The following is a 21265-nucleotide window of genomic DNA, read 5'->3' as shown; positions in this document are numbered from 1 at the left end:
GCCATGCAGGACTTAGTGGTGCCTGCTTGATTCTTCTTTACCGTGGCAAAGCCCAGCCCCACAACTAATGCTCTTTAAAAGAGTTTGAAAAAAATGTTAGTATCACTTTGATCACCTGTCATAGTTATCAGATCTTTGACTGTATAAGGAAATCATATTGAACACTATCAAAGTGTTCAATAGATTGTTTTATATTCTTTGTGGTTAATTTTTAAAGAACTGATTTGAAGATTATTGAGCAGTGACTCTACTTTGAAATAAATGCTAAAGTATCCCAAAATGATTATATTGAAATAAATCACATATAGAGTTTTTGTATAGAAGTGGTAGAAACTGTCTGAAAAGAAATTATTTTAAATAAGTAAATTATTTTAATAAATTATTTTAAAGCCTTCAAATAGAAATACCTATTTATATAGGAACAATGAAAACGTTACCTGTGTGTCATTGGACTGTGAGCTCCTTGAGGGAAGGGTTTTTTCTGTTCTGTTCACTGCTGTATCCGTACTACTAGAACAATGTCTGGCACATAGGGGTGTTCAGTAAATAGTTGTTGCATGACTGAATGCATTATTTTTATCTGTTACTATACGTAATTCTCTTTAAATTGTACTCTGTTAACATATCTTAAAAACTGTATAAGTCTGAAAACAGTAACGTTTATATCTTTGAAAATTTTCCAAAAAGATTTTTGACTACAACTGGCCTTCTAATTAGTTTGCTTTGTTATGAGTTCCACACAAATGTTTTCTTTCATTATGCCTTAATATGATCCCTGACATTTTTATGTTTTCTTTCTCTAGCCATTCTGTTTGAATGTGTGCATACAGTCTATTCCATTTATCCCAAATCAGAATTACTTGAGAAGGCTGCCAAGTGCATTGGAAAATTTGTCCTGTCACCTAAAATAAATCTCAAATATTTAGGTAAGATGATTGGTTCTTTTCACAAAAATTACAAAGAGAGCTTTTGAGATTTGCTGGGTATTTGTTGCTGGTCACTTCATACAATGTGATTTTTGCTTTTAGGACTGAAGGCTCTTACCTATGTTATCCAACAGGATCCTACTCTGGCTCTTCAACACCAGATGACAATAATTGAATGCTTAGACCATCCTGATCCCATTATTAAAAGAGAGGTAAACTGATATTTTGAATTATGTATGTGAAAGTATTACAATTTTAAAACTTTTTGTTACCATTATGGAGAGAAATTAAAGTGGTGGGCAGTGAGTGTGTGTGTATGTGTGTGTGTGTGTATGTGTGTGTATTTTAACTTTTGAGAGCATTTTATTCTTTCTGCTAAATTTAAGGAACTTTTCTAAAAACTTCTTGTGTTAGTATTCACAGGAATGGTTTTAAATTATGAGTTGGAGAAATTAGGTCCAATTACCTGTATAGATTCATTAATATCTTTTTGGTCCAATAGGAGACCTGCATTTTATTCCCAGTTTTTTTTTTTATTAGTACAATTTTAAGATATATTATATGATGATTAATAATCTTTCATTGTTCTCTATAATATTTGTAAAATGGGATAATGCATTCCCTATTACATATGTAGGAATGTGTGAAACATTCCTAAAATGATGTTAACTTCTTGGAAGGAAAGGTGTATTATTTGCTTAATTTTCTTCAACTTTTTCCTTTTATAAAATTGCTTGGGTGTCTATATAAATATTTCTGTTAATTCTCATGTAGAGAATTTCTGATTTTAAAAGTACCAAAGATAAAAAGAGACACTAAACATGTAAGTTACTTAAAAGCAATGAGTTAAAAATAGTTATTGAGAGAACATTGTATTGCGTTAAGCAATTGTAATTTTAAAAAAAAGATTACTAATTTTAAAAGGTACTGTGTTTGAAACAAAACTATTCTTACTATTTATGTATTTATCCTTACCCGAGGATATTTTTTTCATTGATCCTTAGAAAGAGAGTGGAAGGGAGGGAGGAGGAGAGAAAAAGAGAAAGAGAGAGAAACATCTATGTGAGAGAGACACATCAATTGGTTGCCTCCCACACACATTCCGTCCCAGACCAGGGATCAGGCCTGCAACTGAGGTACGTGCCCTTGACTGGAATTGAACCTGAGACCCTTCAGTCCGTGGGCCAATGCTCTAGCCACTGAACCAAACCGGCAAGGGCCATAATTCATTTTTTTAACAGTAATTTTATTTTTCTTAAGTTCTATTTATTTCTTATAGTTACCATTATTAAGTTCTGTGCATTTTTTGCACACCTATTAAACGACCTGCTCAGGAGATCTATATAAAAGTGGAAGAATCAACCATGTTATAAATATGTGTTACTGTATTTACTGGTGTTATCATGCATAGTTTTATAATACTGTTTTTATTTCTCTTCCTTAAATAGACACTGGAACTTCTTTACAGAATTACTAATGCACAGAATATAACAGTGATTGTCCAGAAAATGCTTGAATATTTACATCAGAGCAAAGAAGAGTATATTATCGTCAATTTGGTTGGCAAAATAGCTGAGCTGGCTGAAAAATATCCTTTGTTTGAACCATAATCATACAATGCCTTTAGTTACACAGTGGTTTAAAATGATTGCTATGGACATGTTCACTTGCAAGTTGAGTTCAGAGACCCAGCAGTAATTTCCATTCCTGATATTTAAGCCTCTCTGGTCAAAAATAGGGATTTGTGTAGACTTCTTAGGGGATGGCTTTTTTCCTGGCTCTTTTCATTCAGTTGATCAGTATTTGAGCAAGAAGATACAGGAGCCTCTGCCTGATTTCTCTATCAGTCCCTCCTTGTCTTTGACTTTACTTCCTACTCAGCTTCTTTTCTGAGTAAAAGTTGTTGTTGTTGTTGTTTTTAGGGGTGTGTGGGTTGGGTGGAGGGATCAGGATGCTAACATTTATCCAACTGCAGGGGTTGGCAAAAGTAGGTTTACATTGTATGGAAAATAATAGAATAATTAATGAATAATAATACTCTGTTTTGCATACTTACAACTGTAAATCTACTTTTGCTCACCCCTGTATTGTTTATATTAGAAATTGTCATAATAAAGTAGTTGGGAACTCCACTCACATGTTACTTTTCTTCACATTAGTTTTTTAAAAGTCAGGAACTTCTACTGGTCAAGACTTAATGCTTAAGACAACATAAATTGCCCTGACTGGTTTGGCTCAGTGGATAGAGCGTCAGCCTGTGGACTGAAGGGTCCCAGGTTCGATTCCGGTCAAGGGCATGTACCTTGGTTGTGGGCACATCTCCAAAAGGGGGTGTGCAGGAAGCAGCTGATCAATGTTTCTCTCTCATTGATGTTTCTAACTCTTTATCCCTCTCCTTTCCTCTCTGTAAAAAATCAATAAAATATATTTAAAAAAAAAAGACAACATAAATTAATTATCTCATAGTTTCTGTGGATCAGGAGTATAGGCATGGCTTAGCTGGATTCTCTGCTTAGGGCCTCTTAGGGTTGCATTCTCTTTAAGATGTCTGTGTTAAAGCAAAGGAAGAATGAATGAATAATGTTAATTAAATTATCTTGGAAATTGCTTAAATCCTAGCCAGTGCTCTAGGTTTGGCCAGCAAAATGATAAAATATTAGAACTGAAGAGAAGCAGATTAGATAGGAGGTTAAACAACTTGTTCAAGTAGATACATCACAACATTCAGTCTCTTTGGAGTGTATATTATTTTCCATTATGTATTGTCCGTAATTCGCTGTAACCTTTCTTTTTTTTTTTTTTTTTAAATATATTTTATTGATTTTTTACAGAGAAGAAGGGAGAGGGATAGAGAGTTAGAAACATCGATCAGCTGCCTCCTGCACGCCCCCCAGTGGGGATGTGCCCGCAACCAAGGTACATGCCCTTGACTGGAATTGAACCTGGGACCCTTGAGTCCGCAGGCCGATGCTCTATCCACTGAGCCAAACCGGTTCGGCTGTAACCTTTCTTTCAATTACTTTACATTTATTTATTGGATGCCTGTTATGTACAAGGCAGAGTGCTAGATAAAGCAACATGAACTAGTTTTTAAAGTTTATTAAATAAGATTTATTGAGCACCTATTTTACATAAAACTGGAATATAGAACAATTTATTGGCAGAGATTAAAGGTAAAAATGCCAAACTAGGATGAATTGGTTATTTTTAAAAGGTTGATGCAGAAATATAGTTTTAATAAGTGGCATTTGAAGTGTACTTGTTCTTAACACTGTGGACACATATGCTCCTGATAATGCATGGTTTATTCAGACAATGAATGCTGTGTTTTCAGTAGGAGGAGATGTGATGAATCCTGATATTCCCAATAACTTCCTGAGACTGCTAGCGGAAGGTCAGTAAACAATTGCATTCTGTAAAGACTTTTAAATTAAAGGTTTTTACTACAGAGTCCTTAGAGAGTTTAATGAAAATGAAAATAATGTATCAATTTCTTTGTAGGTTTTGATGATGAAACAGAAAATCAACAATTAAGACTTTATGCAGTTCAGTCTTATCTCACTTTACTAGATGTGGAAAATGTGTTCTATCCACAGAGATTTCTTCAAGTTATGAGTTGGGTGAGCAAAGTATATTCAATCATAAATGTTTATAAAATTATATATAAAAGCAAATGCTAACAGTATATTCCCTTCAGAAATCATTCAGTTTTACTCAGCTAACTCCTTCAGCTGTCAGTTCCCCCCTCTCTTCCCAGTGGCCAGCTACCTTCTGTCACTTAACTATTTACTTATCTGCTCATTCTTCCTGCTATCTCACATGTCTAGTCTTTTAAATATGGGTATTTGTTTAGATTTCTCTGTCTACAACACATTTGTTGTGTTTCCTTTGTGAATCTATATTTGAATGTGTGAATACTTACGTAATGATGACATATTAGTTAACAATGGCTGTAAAATAATCTTACCACAGACTTAATGCTTAAAACAACATAAATCTATTATCTCATAGTTTCTGTGGGTTAGGAGTATAGGCATGGCTTAGCTGGATTCTCTGCTTAGGGCCTCTTAGGGTTATAGTCAAGGTATTGGCTGGGGCTGCTGTCTCATCTGACATTCGACTGGTAAAGAGTCCACTTCCAAGCTCAGAAATCGGTTTCTTCGGCTGTAAAACTGAGGGTTTGAGGTTTACACTGTCAATTGTAGGCTTCTAGAATGACCTTTAGTTTCCTGCCATGTGAGCTTCCCAACATGACTGTTTGCTTCATGAAAGCCAGCAAGGGAAATCATCTCTTTGTAAGATGAAAGTCACAATTTTATGTAATTTAACCATATACAATCACATATATCTGTCATCTTTGTGTATTCCTTCTATGCATATGGGTAAGTGTTTATTGGAGAAGTGCAACTTTTGGGTCATAGGATATGCACATTTTAATATTTTATAGTTTTGCCAAAACTTAGCATGTTAACTTAAATTTTATCTACACTTTTATTTAAGAATTTTACTTTTCTTATCTGTGGGAATGTTGAAACACTAGTAATAACAAGAACCACTATACTTTTCTTCTAGATTCCCAGTTATTATTATTATTTTATTTTTTAAAATTATTCATGTCAGAGAGAAAAAGAGAGAGGGGGATAGAAACATCATCAATGAGAGAGAATCATTGATCAGCTGCCTCCTGCACGATCCCTACTGGGGATTGAACCTGAAACTCAGGCATTTGCCCTGATAGGGAATTGAATTATGACCTCCTGGTTCATGGGTTGATGCTCATCCACTGAGCCACACTGGCCAGGCATCCCAGTTATTAATTTTTAATCATCTTTGCTTTATTCTATCAACACCTATATCTATATCTAGGTCTACCTCTATACAGTTTGTTTTACTGGACCATTTAAAATTGAGTGGCGGACATCATGACACTTGACCCATAAAAAAATTGAACATGAATCTCATAAGAATGACATTATTCTAGATAATGATAAAACCATTATTATACCTAAGAAATATTAATTTATTAATATCACCTAAGATACAGTTTATATTCAGATTTATTCAGTTGTCAAAAAAAGAAAAAGTCTCCTTAAGGCTGTTTTTCTGTTCTTCCCAATCCTAGATCCAGTAAGGGTTTGCAAATTCTATTTATTTATATCCTTTTAGCCTTTTAAGAATTTTATAATGAGCCTCAGTTTCTTTTTGTTTTCCTGACATTGATTTTTTTGGATGAATACTATTGAGTTGTAGAATGTCCAACATTTCTGAATTTCTCTGATTATTTCTGGTTCTGTTAAACATTTTTAGCAAGACTTTTACATTGGCAATCATACGTATTTTCTACTGCATTATATCAGGATGCATATAATTTCAATTCCTTCAAATATCGGTGATTGTAAGTTTGGTGAAGACATTGACCTTTAGATTTCTCCATTGTCAAGGAGTGCTTTCTCTTTAGAATTTATAACTAATCTGTGAGGTGATTCTGTGAGGCTCTGAACATCTTTTCCTCAGCTCTCTTTCACCAGTGCTTTTAGCATTGATAATCCTTATGCTAAATTGGTTATTATATTTGGTGGCCATTTGTTTTTTTCTCCATGAATATGACATGTCATTTTATTTATTTATCTATTTATCTATTTATTTATTTATTTACATTCCATATATTTAGAGTGTTTTTATTTCTACAGTATATAAATCCTGTACATGTTTTGTTAGATTTATACTTAAGTAATTCATTTTCTTTAGAGAAGTAGTAAATGCATTTTTAATTTTGGTTTCTATATGTTTGTTGCCTGGCAATCTCGAATTGTTTTTGTAGATTTCTTGAAACATTAAGAATTTTTTCATTTCTGTTCACGAGAGATATTGGTCTGTAGTTTTCATATTTCTTCTCTGTTTGGTTTTGGTATCAAGGTAATGCTGGCTTCATAAAATGAGTGAGGGTGTTCTTTTCTATTTTCTGGAAAGATTGTGTAGAAGAGAGTTGTTTATTTTTAAGTGTTTGGAAAATTTCCTGTTATCTTTTCTGTTACTGATTTCTAGTTTGATTCTATTGTCAGAGAAAATACTGTGTGATTTCAGTTCCTTTTAAACTTGTTGAGGTTTGTTTTACGGCCTGTGCTGTTGTCTGGGTGGTGCTCTGTTCTCTGGGTGCCTGAAAGAATGGGCATTCTGCTGCTGTTGGGTGGTGTGCTCCATAAATGATGGCTACGTTCCTTTGGAGATGGTGTTGCGATAAGGGTGTTAAGATTAAACAAGTGGCCTCTGCTGACGCTGTGAAGGGGTGGCCTTGTTATTGCTGAGCAGTGGGGAAAGTGCTGACTCCCCACACGCAGGGGTCCTCAAACTTTTTAAACAGGGGCTAGTTCACTGTCCCTCAGACCGTTGGAGGGCCGGACGATCGTTTAAAAAAACAAACTATGAACAAATTCCTGTGCACACGGCACATATCTTATTTTGAAGTAAAAAAACAAAACGGGGACAAATACAATATTTGTATTTGCATGTGGCCCGCTGGCGTAGTTTGAGGACCCCTGCTCCACAGGCTTCGCACCCCCAGCAGAGAGGGGAACGGCACCTCTTTCTACCTGGGTGGAGGTGATGTAGGCTTCCTGTGGGGCCTTCGCGGACACTGCCAAAGAGTGCGCCTCTGCAGCTCGGTGGGATGAAAGTCCTGACCCCCCCCCCCCAACCCCCCCCCCCTCGGCCTTCTCGGTCACCATCCTTGTGGGGGAGTTGTGCCTCTTACAGCCTGGCAGGGGTCCAAGTCTTGGCCCTTCACTCTGCATCTGCTGGTACGGGTAGGGCTGCAGTTTTTTTCTCTGTGGTGCTTAGCTGGAGTCCAAGCTTTTTGTCTTCTTGGCTACTTGGCTAGAGGGCTGGCTTTTCCTGGGACTTTTTTGTTTGAACCCATTGGTGTTTCCAGGTTGTTAGTTCTCTAGTATCCAGTCTGGGGTGTATGAGGCAACAGATAACTCACTGTATTGTTCCTTAGGTCCCAAGGTCCTTAGCGATTCGCCTTTTCTTCACCTTTTACAGTCTTTTTACATGTGTTTTATTTATAACATCAAGGGTTTTTAGGTGTATTTCATGGGAAGAATAGGGGGAAAATGCTTCTATTCCATCTTCCAGAAATATAAATTCACCAATTTTGAACTGGGATTTAGGCTATCTGCTCTTCTTATTAAAGCACTCAAAAAATTATCTTATTATTTAAGGATTGAACTTAATGAGTCGTATTTCTTTATTAAAAAATATTTTTGATTTCAGAGAGTAAGAGAGAGGGAGAGAGAGGTAGAAACATCAATGATGAGAGAGAACCATTGATTGGCTGCCTCCTACACTCCCCCTACTGGGGATCGAGCCTGCAACCCAGGCATGTGCTCTTGACAGGAATGGCACCCAGGACCTTTCAGTCCACAGGCTGACGCTCTATCCACTGAGCCAAACCTGCTAGGACAATGAGTCGTATTTCTTTTTCCTCCTCTTCTTGTTACTAAGCGATACATCCTTCCTTGACTGTCACCTCACCTCCCTTTTTTTTCTTGCTAGTGCTAATGTTACACCAAAGACATGAAAATACTTAATAAATACTATTTAGGAAAGGTCTCACAGTCCATGAGTTATCATTTTATTAGTGATTTTTAGACGAGTAGGATTATATATCTCCTGGATAAGTTAGATGTAAGAAAAATGAACATAGATCAGTGTTCTTCAAAGTTCTGTGGGTCATCTTCATCAGAATCAGCTGATGCTTGTTCAAAACGTGCAGTGCAGATTATCACCGCAGGCATGCTATAGTTTCTGTAGGTTGGAATTTTTCTCACATTAGTCTGAGAGAATTTGAGAGCTTTGGTTCAGTAATGATCCTAATCAGGAATTGAAGAGTGTCTCTTCTGGAGCACTGCAGTGAAGGGATTTGTACTCCTTGACAATCTCTTTTAATATGTCTGTGGTTAGAGCCTAGAAATCTATATTTTAATGAAACACTTCAGGTGACTCTTATGCATGCTAGCATGTGAAACCACTCATTTAAAAACTTTATTGGAAAGTAATAACAGAATGTGAAAATGCTGGTAAAAACCAACAGCCAAACCTGGAAGTTCAGAAGAAGGCTAACTGGTAAAGGTGTCTGTTTTGTATATTGTTAATGATTAAGATGTAGAAAACATTTTTGTATTAAGTTCCAATTCTTGGTATAATTTTGAACTAATATGTACAATTTGATCTTTAATATATTTTTTTACCACGAGAATATGTTTAATCTAGATTAGATTCACTTCAGCAATAGGCACTTTGTTTAGATTTCCAAGTATAGTTTGCTGTATAACTTGATATTTGTATATAAACATCTCCTTGTTTTACTCATAGGTATTAGGGGAATATTCCTATCTCTTAGATAAGGAAACGCCAGAAGAAGTTATAACCAAGCTCTACAAGTTACTTATGAATGACTCCATTTCTTCAGAAACAAAAGCCTGGCTAATTGCTGCCGTGACCAAATTGACACCTCAGGCACACTCTTCTAACATTGTTGAGAAATTAATCCAGGAATTTACGGTATCTTTGGATACTTGTCTGAGACAGCATGCATTTGAACTAAAGCATTTGCATGAGAATGCAGAACTTATGAAGAGTTTGCTCCCAGTTAATAAGAGTTGTGAAGACATGGTGGTAAGACATCTGTGTTCTACCTTTATAAAAATTGCATAATTTTTAAACAATAATTTTTGCATTTGTGATATGTCAGAAATGTATCAAAATATAGTTTCTGTAGGTTGGAATTTTTCTCTCATTAGTAGAAGAGAATTTGAGAGCTTCTCTGCAGTAGTGATCCTAAGTCAGGAATTGATGAGTGTCTCTTCTGGAGAACTGCAATGAAGGATTTGTGCTCTGACAATCTCTTTGAATATATAATAATTCAAGAATTTTATCTCCTTTGAACTCTAATACGTTGTTTTATTATTCCGCTCTTTTCTTTGAGAATGTAAAAGATAGTTCTCCATTTTATTTTGTCCATCTACTGTCTAAATTCTTTACCACTTTGGAATCTGACCACCAACCTTTCTTTCTCCCACCTCCTTTTAGCTACCACCCCTTTTAACCCAATGCACTCAGTCTGTCCCTCCGATTGGTGTTAATCAGAAAACTTCCAAAAGGAAACCAGATTTGCTCAAATTTTTATATGTTAGATGTCATATAGTTGATAGAGAGGATGGGTGGTATTCCCACTAATTCTGAATCAGATTTTCATGACTTGTATTAATTTTGAAGCTTTGTTCCTTCATTCTCTCAATAGGTCCTCAAAGGCAAAGGCCTTGCTTTAACATTTGGCAGACATTTCAGAGATGTTCATTGAGATGATCAATAAATATGCTGCATATAAAATTAAACTAGGAAATAACCACACTTCCTCTTTTCTCCAAGAATCTTAGTGAAACTAAACCTTTCCAGATTCAGAGTGTGACAAGCCACTTAAATGTTTGAGAATTACTTGCTGTTCTAAATTATCTGAGTTGTTTGCATACGTTTGGCTAAATCAGGAGAAGCTATTCTGGTTTCTGAGGTTATCACTACTATCCTCTTTTGTATATCTCATTTTTCTTTCTCTTCTTACTTTTTCTCTTCTCCTTTTTCCTTTACTCATTCTCCATCTCTTGTCGTCCCCCCCCCCCCCCCATTTAATCATTCTCTAGTACTTTTCTATTCCTGTTGAAATTAGTTAAGTAATTTTCCATAGATTTTTGAAAAAGCATTTTCAGGTAGAAAGGAATTGGATAGTTAAATCAAAGGCACTGTGGGAGGCCAAATAATAGCTCCCCAAGAGGTTCACATCTCAATCTCTGGAACCTGTGTGTATGTACCTTACATGGTAAAAGGGACGTTGTAGATGTGATTAAGATAAGAATTTTGTGATGGCATTATCCTCGATTGTCCAAGTAGGCATGAGATAATCACAAGGGCCCTTAGAAAAGTGAGGCAAGAGTTCAGTGTAGAGAAGGCAGAGTAGCTATAGAAACTGATCAGAGGGATGTGGCCACAGCCAAGGGATGCTGGCAGCCCTCTAGAAGCTGAAAGAGATAAGGAACTTATTCTCCCCTTTTATCCCTCAACAGCTGGAAACTAATACAGATTATAGCTTTAGTATATGATGTGTCTTCTCCTCTGGTAGGTTACAAGTCTCATGAGGGCAGGTACTGTGTCTTCTTTTGTCTCTATCATAGGAGCTAACATGATGCCCTAATATATTGGATGCTCAAAAATGTATTCCTCGGTGCAGTGAAACTCAGTAATAATTGCAAATGACTTAGCTGAGTGATTTGATTATAGATGTTTCAGAAAGCTACGGAGTTAGGTAGTACTTTTGGAATTGAATCTCTGCTTTTCACCTAAAAAATGTTTTTAGGATATATGGGCTGAAAGTACCTATGTGAACATACAATCTACTGTTTTAGGGCAGATTTTTTAATTCCTGATTTTTGCTTCAATTTGATATAGGTAGATGCTTCCTTATCTTTTCTGGATAGTCATGTGGCTGAAGAACTCAGTCAGGGGGCAGCACCGTACAAACCTCACCACCAACGGCAGGAGGAAAAGCTTTCCCAGGAAAAAGGTAATTTTTATGAGTTTATAGGCTAGGTTATAGGGATCTCTTTTTTTTTTCTTAATGGAAAAAATATCCATGGGTAAGGATTGATTTTTAGAGAGAGTGGAAGGAGGGGGAAGAGAGAGAGAAATATCAATATGAGAGAGACACATCCATGGGTTGCCTCTTGCATGTGCCAGTACTGGGGCTGAGGAACGAACCTGCAACCAGGTAATGCCCTTGACAAGGAGTTGAACCTGTCACTCTACCATTGAGCCACACCGGCCAGGGTGGGGCATCTTTTTTTATGTGTGTAAGTAAATAATTGAGGGTATTTACTTTTATTTTTCCTCTTTAAATCTCTTGTGACTTGTTTACCCTGACTAGGTCGTTGGAAACCCAGGAAAAAACAGTTAGTCTAGAGGTTTTCCTAAAGTCATAGGTTTCCTATACAGCAGTGCCTAAGATATGACAGCCATCCAGGAATTTCAAAAGACCTGCTTGGCAGGTGGAATTATCATGTTGGTCACTGTGATAGAGGGCTGACAGATAGTAGTGTGAGCATACCTGTGAAACAGTTTTAGGAAGAAACTGGTCCTATGGACTAGTGAGTTTCATTTTCATTCTGTGCAGTCTTGTATATCTTAAGTGTGTTAGAACACTTCCTCCAACAAAATATGTGATCAGTGACGTTAGGAACAGCGAAGGCAGGAAAGAATTTAAGAAATGTAGCTGTCAGGGAAAGATTTCTGTCATGATTTTAGTAAAGAGGAAATTATTTAATGGCTTAAATAATTTAATGGTTTTGTTGAGTACTTAATATTTTCTAGGCTCTGTGCTAGGCATATGAGTACAACTAAATGGTTGATCCTAAAATGAGACCAAAAAGCACAAACACTAATAATAGGCATGATGTTATCTTTTTGTAGAAGTATTTGTTCTTTTAAAGTTTGTGACATATTGTTTAGCACAGTGATACCCTGTATTGATAGAATATGTGTGTGTGTGTGTGGCGGGGGGAGGGGACGGTAAATAAATTTTGAGTTATAATTGCTCGACCTGTGACTGTAGTGCATATAGAAGCTTTATGACATCCAGGGCAAGGAGTGAAAATCTGGAGTTCCAGAGTGGGAGATGTGGTCCGTTTGCCATATTCCTTATTTTCAGTGTGCCTGGGCCATCAGCCTGCTATTACTACAGTTCAGGGGTCAGGTAGGGAAGGGGAGATAGGATGAAGAGCCTAGTTCCTGGCACTGCCTGTCTCTATTCTTAAAATAAGGTAAGTGGCTGATGTAAATATAATAGATAATCCTGGAATTCCCCAAACGAATGAATTCTTTTGCCAAGTACTGTTCCCCCATAGAACATCATTATAAATGGGGTTAAGCTCTCAAATTAGGGTCTTCCCTTTTCTTCCAAAATCTATTTTTCAAAAGTTTTCTAAAGTAAAATCCAAATTTCATGAGCTTAGGCTATCTGTTACATCATGGGGAGAGAAATCAGTTATAAGACAGGACATAGCCCTGTCCCTATACCTTCTATATTTAAATCTCTGAAAGCTTTGCTGTATGTACACAAAGATCTATGGGTGATTGGTGAAGTCAGCTTGATTCTGATTATCAAATCAGCATTTGGAAACTGCTGACCTAGTCTGAACTCTTCACTTTATAAAGAAATGAAGGTCTAGTTCATATACTTAGTTAACACCTGACCTACATCAAGAACTCATTTTTCCTGATTATCAATTTGCACATTACTTTTTTCTACTGCACATTGCTTCCTCTTCTATATCATTCATTTAGCTAACAAACAAACATTTATTTGGTACTTTTTGGGTCACGTACTCTTCGTCAGTAAGGGAGATTTCACATTGAGGGCTATGTGTCTTTGGAAGAGGCAATGTAATATAGTAGTTGAGAGTGAAACTCTGGAACCAGAATGTCTGATTTCTTTTTTCTTTCTTTCTTATCTGCCTGTATCCTTTCCTTTCTTTGTAATCTTGGGTAAGTTCATGGCAACCTCTTTGCCACAATTTCTTCATTTGTAAAATGAGGATATCCACATTAATATATTCTTAGGTACTTTTTATGACTTAAGAAGAAAAAAGATATATGAGGCAGTTAGGAAAACAAATATACATAGTGGGACCTTATACAAAGCAGAAGGTTATTGCTCTTTCCCATTAAAGAAATATCATAAGTATCCAGCCTAGGATTGATGTTGGCTTCATGAATATAGGAGAGGAAGGGAGGGAAGAAAGATGTCAAAGGAGTCTGGGAATGCCATCTCTTTTCTGGGTGGCCATGTACCTAGCTAAGAATCAAGGGTTCTGTTACTGAGAAAGAAGAGAATGTATATTGGCATCTGCTCTACCACAATAACAACATGAATTTTCAAGGCTCTGGCTGAGTTCATTTGGGTGTACAGGCTCAATGGAATCCGAACCTGAGTAAGCCTGTTCCTCATCTGGAAGGGAGGTTTCACATCGAGGGCTATGTCGGCCTGTTCAGTACAGGAATGTGCCATTTTGTTAAGCAAAATGCAGCCATCTCTTCGTTCATAGCTGCTTAAACGTTTTTGCTTGAGAGCAGCAACTTTTCAGTAGATCTGGTTTATTAGCTCTCTTTCCTAATTGAATTTTTTTTTTTAGGTTCTAAGGGAGGTAAAATGATAAAAATGAAGTACTGTCTTTGATCAGCTAATAGTATGAAGACTGTAGTAGTATTAAATAAATCATAGCTGCTTTGTTATTATTATAAATATTTGGTTAGGTCATTTCCAAGTTCCCTTCCAGTTTAAAAATTGTCACTGGATTCTAGTCTTCAGTTATTTTATTTTAGTAATGATGGTAACTTTGATAATTTTTGCCTTTTTAAAAATAATTTTGGCTTTGTTTTAAATATAAACCATTCTTGTTGTTTTAAATTTCTAGTTCTCAATTTTGAACCATATGGACTCTCCTTTTCTTCATCTGGTTTTACTGGACGACAGTCTCCTGCTGGCATTTCTCTGGGTTCAGATATATCTGGAAACAGTGCAGAAATAGGGCTGAAAGAGTAAGTTCCTTTCTTATTAAAATTGAGAACATGGGAATATTTAAATGTCTTTAAATGTATAGGGTTCCTGAAAGATAAATTCTGCTTGGGCTGTTGTTTCTATTTATTGCTCTCAAAAAAGTATTGATACGATACAGTACGCCTTTACACTTTAAGAGAGTTTGCGCCCTAGCTGGTTTGGCTGTAGCATCAGCCAGCCCATGGATTGATGAGTCCCAGGTGCGATTCTGGCCAAGGGCACACACCTCGGTTGCAGGCTAAATCCCCGGCCCTGGTTGGGTGCATGCTGGAGGCAACCAATCGATGTGTCTCTCTCACATCGATGTTTCTCTCTCTGTCTCTCTCCTTGTCTTCCATTCTCTCTCTCTTTTTAAAAAATATATTTTTATTGATTTCAGAGAGAAAGGGAGAGGGAAAGAGAGATAGAAACATCAATGATGCCCTAGCTGGTTTGGCTCAGTGGATAGAGCATCAGCCTGCGGACTAAAGAGTCCCAAGTTTGATTCCTGTCAAAGGCACATGCCCAGGTTGTGGGCTCGATCCCCAGTGTGGGGAGGGGTGGGGTGTAGGAGGCAGCCAGTCAGTGATTCTCTCTCATCATTGATGTTTCTATCTCTCCCTCTCCCTTCCTTTCTGAAATCAATAAAAAAATTTTTTTAAAAAAGAAACATCAGTGATGAGAGAGAATTATTGATTGGCTACCTCCTGCACACCCCCTACTGGGGATCGAGCCCACATCCCCAGCATGTGCTCGTGACCAGAATAGAACCTGGGACCCTTCATTCCACAGGCTGACGCTCTATCTACTGAGCCAAATCAGCTAGGGCTCTTCCACTCTCTTTAAAAATCAATGGAAAAATATCATTGGATGAGGAGCAACAAAAAAATAAAAATGAGAGAGAGAGAGAGAGAGATTGCTTATTTCCAAGATAGCATAGGATGTATACTACCTTTACACATAGTAATGATGTGTGTATTATTATTACATACTAGGGGCCCGGTGCACGAAATTCGTGCACTGGGTGTGTGTGGGGGGTGTCCCTCAGCCCAGCCTGCCCCCTCTCACATACTGGGAGCCCTCAGGCGTTGACCCCCATCACCCTCCGATCGCCGGATCGGCCCCTTGCCCAGGCCTGACGCCTCCGCCAGAGGAGTCAGGTTTGGGCAGGGGACCCCCATCTCCCCCCGATCACTGGCTCTGGCCCCCGCCCAGGCCTGAGGCCTCTGGCCCAGGAATCATGCCTGGGCAGGGGACTCCCATCTCCCTCTGATTGCTTGCTCCACCCCCTGCCCAAGCCTGACGCCTCTGACCCAGGCTTCAGGCCTGGGCAAGGGGACCATCATATCCCCCCAATCCCCGGCTCCGCCCCCCACCCAGGCCTGATGCCTCGGCCAGAGGAGTTGACCCTCATCACCCTCCGATCACCAATCACCGGATCGGCCCCTTGCCCAGGCCTGAGGCCTCCGGCAGAGTTGTCAGGCCTGGGCAGGGGACCCCCAGCTCCCCGCGGTTGCAGGCTCCGCCCCTGCCCAGGCCTAACGCCTCTGGCCTAGGTGTCCGGCCCAGGCAGCGGGGACCTGCAGTGGCAGCGGGGGGCGCCGCGATCGTGGTTTCGCTTTAGGCCCAGGCAAGGGACCCCTAGCTCCTGGGACTGCCAGTTTCGACTGTGCCCAGCTCCCATCGCTGGCTCCACCCCTACTTCCTGCTATCACTGGCCAGGGCGGCAAAGGCGCCTGATTCTCCGAACATGGCTGGGGGGCAGGGCAAAGGCGGCCCCAGGGCCACCTTTGCCCTGCCCCCCAGCTCTTAGCTCCCCCCTGGGTTTCCGATCACTGTCAGTGGCAGGGGGCTTCTTCCTGCTTTCCCTTTCGCCTCCCTGCATTGTGCCTACATATGCAAATTAGCCGCCATCTTAGTTGGCAGTTAATTTGCATATAGCCCTGATTAGCCAATGAAAATGGTATCGCCGTACGCCAATTACCATTTTTCTCTTTTATTAGTGTAGATTGTATGTATATGTGTGTATATATATGTGTGTGTATAATATGTTTAAAGAAGTATATCATAACTTATATACCCAGGTGAATATTGAGCATATAATTCTACATTTCTCATAATCGACTTTTCATAACCATCTCATTGAAGATTGACAGATATAGAGATGAACATAAAATAAGGTGATTGACTTCACCTGAGGAAGTTGTGTGCTTTACTCAAAATGCTTTTAGAGTCCCTTTCCTTGAAAATTGGTGATACAGATGTCTAAATGTCTTATGTGCAGCCAAATGGTAACCTTTTTAAGTAGGTTTTGATTTTGGAAATATAAATAAATTACTCTCAGAAAGATGATTAAATTAAATGAGATAATTATGCAAAGTGCCTCATATAGCTGAGTACATAGTGATTAATAAATGGTAGCTGTCATCATTATCATTATCCAAAAGCTGAGTTTATCAAATAAAATTTCTGATTAATCTGGATGACTTTGGTCACTATTCTGTTGTGATATGAAGTAAATGAAAATGGCCTTCTTGTTTGTGTAGGAGCTTCTTGTAAAAGAGTTCAAGTGTTTTGAGTAATGGCAGCATTGTTGGAATAAATGTGATAAAATCTCAAAGGTGACAACTTTCAAAGATGACATTTGAATTTTGAGTTTTCATATATTCATTAAGGAGTCATTCACCTTATTTTATGTTCATCTTTACATTTGTCAGTCTTCCAGGGAGATGGTTGTAAGAAGTATTTCTCAGAACAAAAACACATAGATCATGAGGAATGTAGAATGATATGCTGAATGAAGTGGCATAAATTCAAATTCTCTTCCTTAGCCTTTTTTCCTGCTCTGTGGACACCCATTTCTTTCTCAGACATTTAATTTTTGGCATTCCAAGCATGGAAAGCAGGTATGGTTTGTAGGCATGTGATAGTGGAGGTGATAGCAATTAAGTGCCCCAAATAGGGAACTGAGGGGCAAGGGAAGGAGAGACAAGAACGCTACAAACCCAGGGAGGAGACATAGTCCCTTTACCTGCACAACAATTGACAGCATCTGCTTTTTAGTATTAAACAGGGCCTTGTAAATTCTATGTGCAAACATGTACTACTCTCAGAGACAGGGCATTTGGCAAAGCAGCTAAGGAATTACACATATGCTGTATTACCATAAAATGGAACACACGGGTGCATTTAAAATTCTTTTCCAAAGAGCACCACAGCTCACTCATTATTTCAGATTAGAAACCTCTGTGGTAGTTGGCCAGGTGAATCAGCTTTAGGGAGGAGACTGTCACTCTTCTGTAGTCTCTAGCAAGGTGATAACAAAGCAGTTTCCAGCCCAATTGAGAATTTCTTACCCTAAGTCCTATTATAGGCAGTACCATACCTCAAATGGGAATTCCTAGAGCTGAGTGTAAAATATGTCCCCAATCTTTTGAAGGTTGCTTGGCCAGAATTTACTTCTGCGTTTGAATGGTCTGAGTCAAAATAATACAAGGTATACCACTTGTATTAGGTTTTTATTATTATCCAAATCCAGACCAAGATGACTCATGTTTAAAAACATTTTTTTACAGTATGTTTTATATCATATTTTGTATATGAAGGCTTTATGCTGCTCTCTTATTTACTTGTCTGCCTATGGAAGGAAGGGGAAAGAAGCAGGTTTGGGCAGAGGAAGTAGTTCAGATGCCATGCAGTGCAATGACAGATTTTACTCACCCCATGGGGAGCTCTGGAGCTAGAATGGCCCTTCAGAGTATCCTCAGGTGGACAAAATGGGTGGACAGGGCTCTGTGCTTAAGTTCATCAGTCACTGCGTGTGGGTTGCTCTGGAAGCAGCGTTATCTTCGGTGAGGTGGCCCTCTGCCTAAGGCAGTGGGGGGATGGCACTGCCAACAGCAGGGACAGTACAGCTCTGCATTGAAGGGAGATCTGTATGGAGCATCCTGGTGTCCAAAACACCTGCCTTTTTATTTTATTTATTTATTATTTTTTTATTTTTTTAAATATATTTTATTGATTTTTTACAGAGAGGAAAGGAGAGGGATAGAGAGTTAGAAACATCGATGAGAGAGGAACACCAATCAGGTGCCTCCTTCACATCTCCTACTGGGGATGTGCCCGCAACCCAGGTACATGCCCTTGACCGGAATCGAACCCGGGACCCTTCAGTCTGCAGGCCGACGCCCCATCCACTGAGCCAAACCAGTTTCGGCAAAACACCTGTCTTTTTAAAAAAAACTAGTATTTGAATCATTTATTAGTAAAACTTGGGGACTTGCTTTTAAAAAAAATCATTAAAGGATATATCTTGGAAAACTGGGTTATAGAAGCTCTATAATCCTGCTGTGAACATTATGGATCCCTTTGAATTGCTGTTGGTGAGCACCCTAGAGATACTGGGGGTCATTTTAGTGGCTACCATGAGCACTTTTGGATCTGCTCATGCAAGGACAACCAGTTTTCTTGTAAGAGGTTGATAGATAACAGTTTTTATTTTTTAAATAACTTTTTATTTTATTTTATTTTCTTTTCTTAAATATATTTTTATTGATTTCAGAGAGGAAAAAAGAGGGAGAGAGAGATAGAAACATCAGTGATGAGAGAGAATCATTGATAGGCTGCCTTTTGCAGGTCCCCCATTGGGGATTAAGCCTGCAGCCCAGCCTGGGCATGTGCCCTGACCAAGAATCGAACCATGACCTCTTGGTTCCTAGGTGGACGCTCAACCACTGAGCCATGCTGGCCAGGCTACTTTTATTTTAAAAAAAATATTTTTATTGATTTCAGAGAGAAAGGGAGAGGGAGAGAGAGATAGAAACATCAATGATGAGAGAGAATCATCAATCGGCTGCCTCCTGTACACCCCCTCAGGAATTGAGCCCTTAACTTAGGCATGTGCTCTGACTGGGAATCAAACTGTGACCTCCTGGTTCATAGGTGGGCACTCAACCACTGAGTCACCCGGTCTGGGCTTAATAACTTTTTAGAAAATTCTTTGGTACCTGAAAGAAAGAGAGAAATGGAGATACTTGTAAAGGACCATTTAGCAGCAAAATTTATTGAAGAGGAATGGACTGATTCCCTGTAGGTCATTCTTTATTAACATTCAGATTCTCTTTCAGCCAATTAGTACTTAATAGCTATTAGTTCTTCACTCAGTATGAAGTATAACTACCTATTTTTGTTTCTGGCATTATACAGAAAATCAAAGTGATCACGATTCTAACTAATTAGAAGGGAATCATAATCAGTACAAACATTTCTGAGTCTTTCTTTTATGATCTGCCTATCTTGTAGTGAAAATTTCCAAAATGCTATTTTGGACCACAACAGGGCTACTTAAACGAGCCAAGTGCCAAGGACACACAGTTCTTATATGAACATAATAGAGGCAATCTTTGGCTGTTGCAGCCTGTACTTATGGTTATATTAGACACTGCAGATTCATAGCTGTCATTTTTGGGACAGCAGTAGGTGAGTCCAAATTCTAATCACTACTTCAATTCTTCTTCAACTCAGGTATAAAAACCTCCTAATCTTCATGTTTTTTTTCAAAAATCTTTTTTCTTTTATAAATCAAACCTCGCTTCATTTTTATAAAGGTACATTGTAATGGTTGAAAATGTAGCTAGTGTTCATATCAAGAAAACCTTTTGGATTAAAGGTAAATTTATACATTGGAGTGGATTTGAATGATTATTTTTTTTACAACAGGATTTTATTTGATGAATTTATGTAGAGTTAATTCTTTCATTGAGTGACTATAGCTAAAGAACTTAAGAGTCATTTCTCATCATTAACTCATCAGAATTGAAGATATTTTGCAAAGTCATTGGGGTTAAGGAACTGATTTACAGTAGTTCTATTTGTGGGCTCCTTATGTAAGCAATTAAATGAAAATTAAATGATCTAAATTTTAAACTATGTCTAGAGTTCTGTTGCCTTAAATCCTTTGTCTGAAGGATGGTGGAGGGGGGGTTTGGCTGTAACTAAAATAAAATCTAGAGATCTAGATTTTGCTTTGGGCATACAAAATAAAATAAAAAGCTGTTTCTAAAAGGCCGTGGCAACAACAGATTTTTAAAAATGCCTCAAGAAAGTAATTGCTTAGCAGTTACTTAAATTGACTTGATTTCATTATCAATCTCCTTAGGACAAGTAGCTTGAAGCTGGAAGGTATACAGAAATTGTGGGGGAAAGAGGGCTATCTTCCCAAGAAGGAAAGCAAAACTGGTGATGAAACGGAAGCTCCGCCTGTTTCTCAAGAGAGCATAATAGAGAATGTCGACCAAACGATGACAAAAAAGGACCCATCTCAAGCCCTTACCCAGTCTAAAGAGGAGAAAGAAAAGCAGCTGCTGGCATCGTCATTATTTGTTGGGCTAGGATCAGAAAGTACAGTCAATTTGGTAAGTAGCCAGTTATATTCCTCTGAGAGTCTGTGTCCCCTGTTTCATATAAAAAACCTTGCTCTATGAAAGCTCTTGGCCATTATCTATCTATATCTATCTATCTATCTATCTATCTATCTATCTATCTATCTATCTACCTATCTATCGTGGGAAATGGCTTTCCCAGCTCCAGAGCCACCAGTGACACACCTTTTTATTCCTGAAAGAGAAAATCTAATTGGCTCAGCTTGAGTAAGGAGTTCTCTCTAGTCTGTCTAGTCAGCTAGGCAAGGGGCAGGGCC

The 21265-nt window shown here is 38.3% G+C and overlaps 1 protein-coding gene across 1 annotated transcript in view; it reads left to right on the top strand.

Moving 5' to 3' along the window:
* The window catches only part of AP4E1 (adaptor related protein complex 4 subunit epsilon 1), a gene marked incomplete at its 3' end in the record, with an annotated part of 71544 nt that overhangs the window by 41529 nt on the left and 8750 nt on the right, over positions 1-21265 (top strand). Inside the window, exons 9-17 of the mRNA XM_081097982.1 lie at positions 804-926; positions 1029-1138; positions 2375-2514; positions 4208-4320; positions 4428-4546; positions 9300-9602; positions 11427-11541; positions 14447-14570; positions 20726-20981. Coding sequence (XP_080954108.1) covers positions 804-926; positions 1029-1138; positions 2375-2514; positions 4208-4320; positions 4428-4546; positions 9300-9602; positions 11427-11541; positions 14447-14570; positions 20726-20981 — 1403 coding nt within the window. The remainder of the gene's footprint in view (positions 1-803; positions 927-1028; positions 1139-2374; positions 2515-4207; positions 4321-4427; positions 4547-9299; positions 9603-11426; positions 11542-14446; positions 14571-20725; positions 20982-21265) is intronic.

Source organism: Myotis nattereri, assembly GCF_964212035.1.
Source record: "Myotis nattereri genome assembly, chromosome: 1".
NCBI lineage: Eukaryota > Metazoa > Chordata > Mammalia > Chiroptera > Vespertilionidae > Myotis > Myotis nattereri.
Note: the sequence above shows the minus strand (reverse complement) of the source record. Positions and strands in the feature narration are given on the sequence as shown.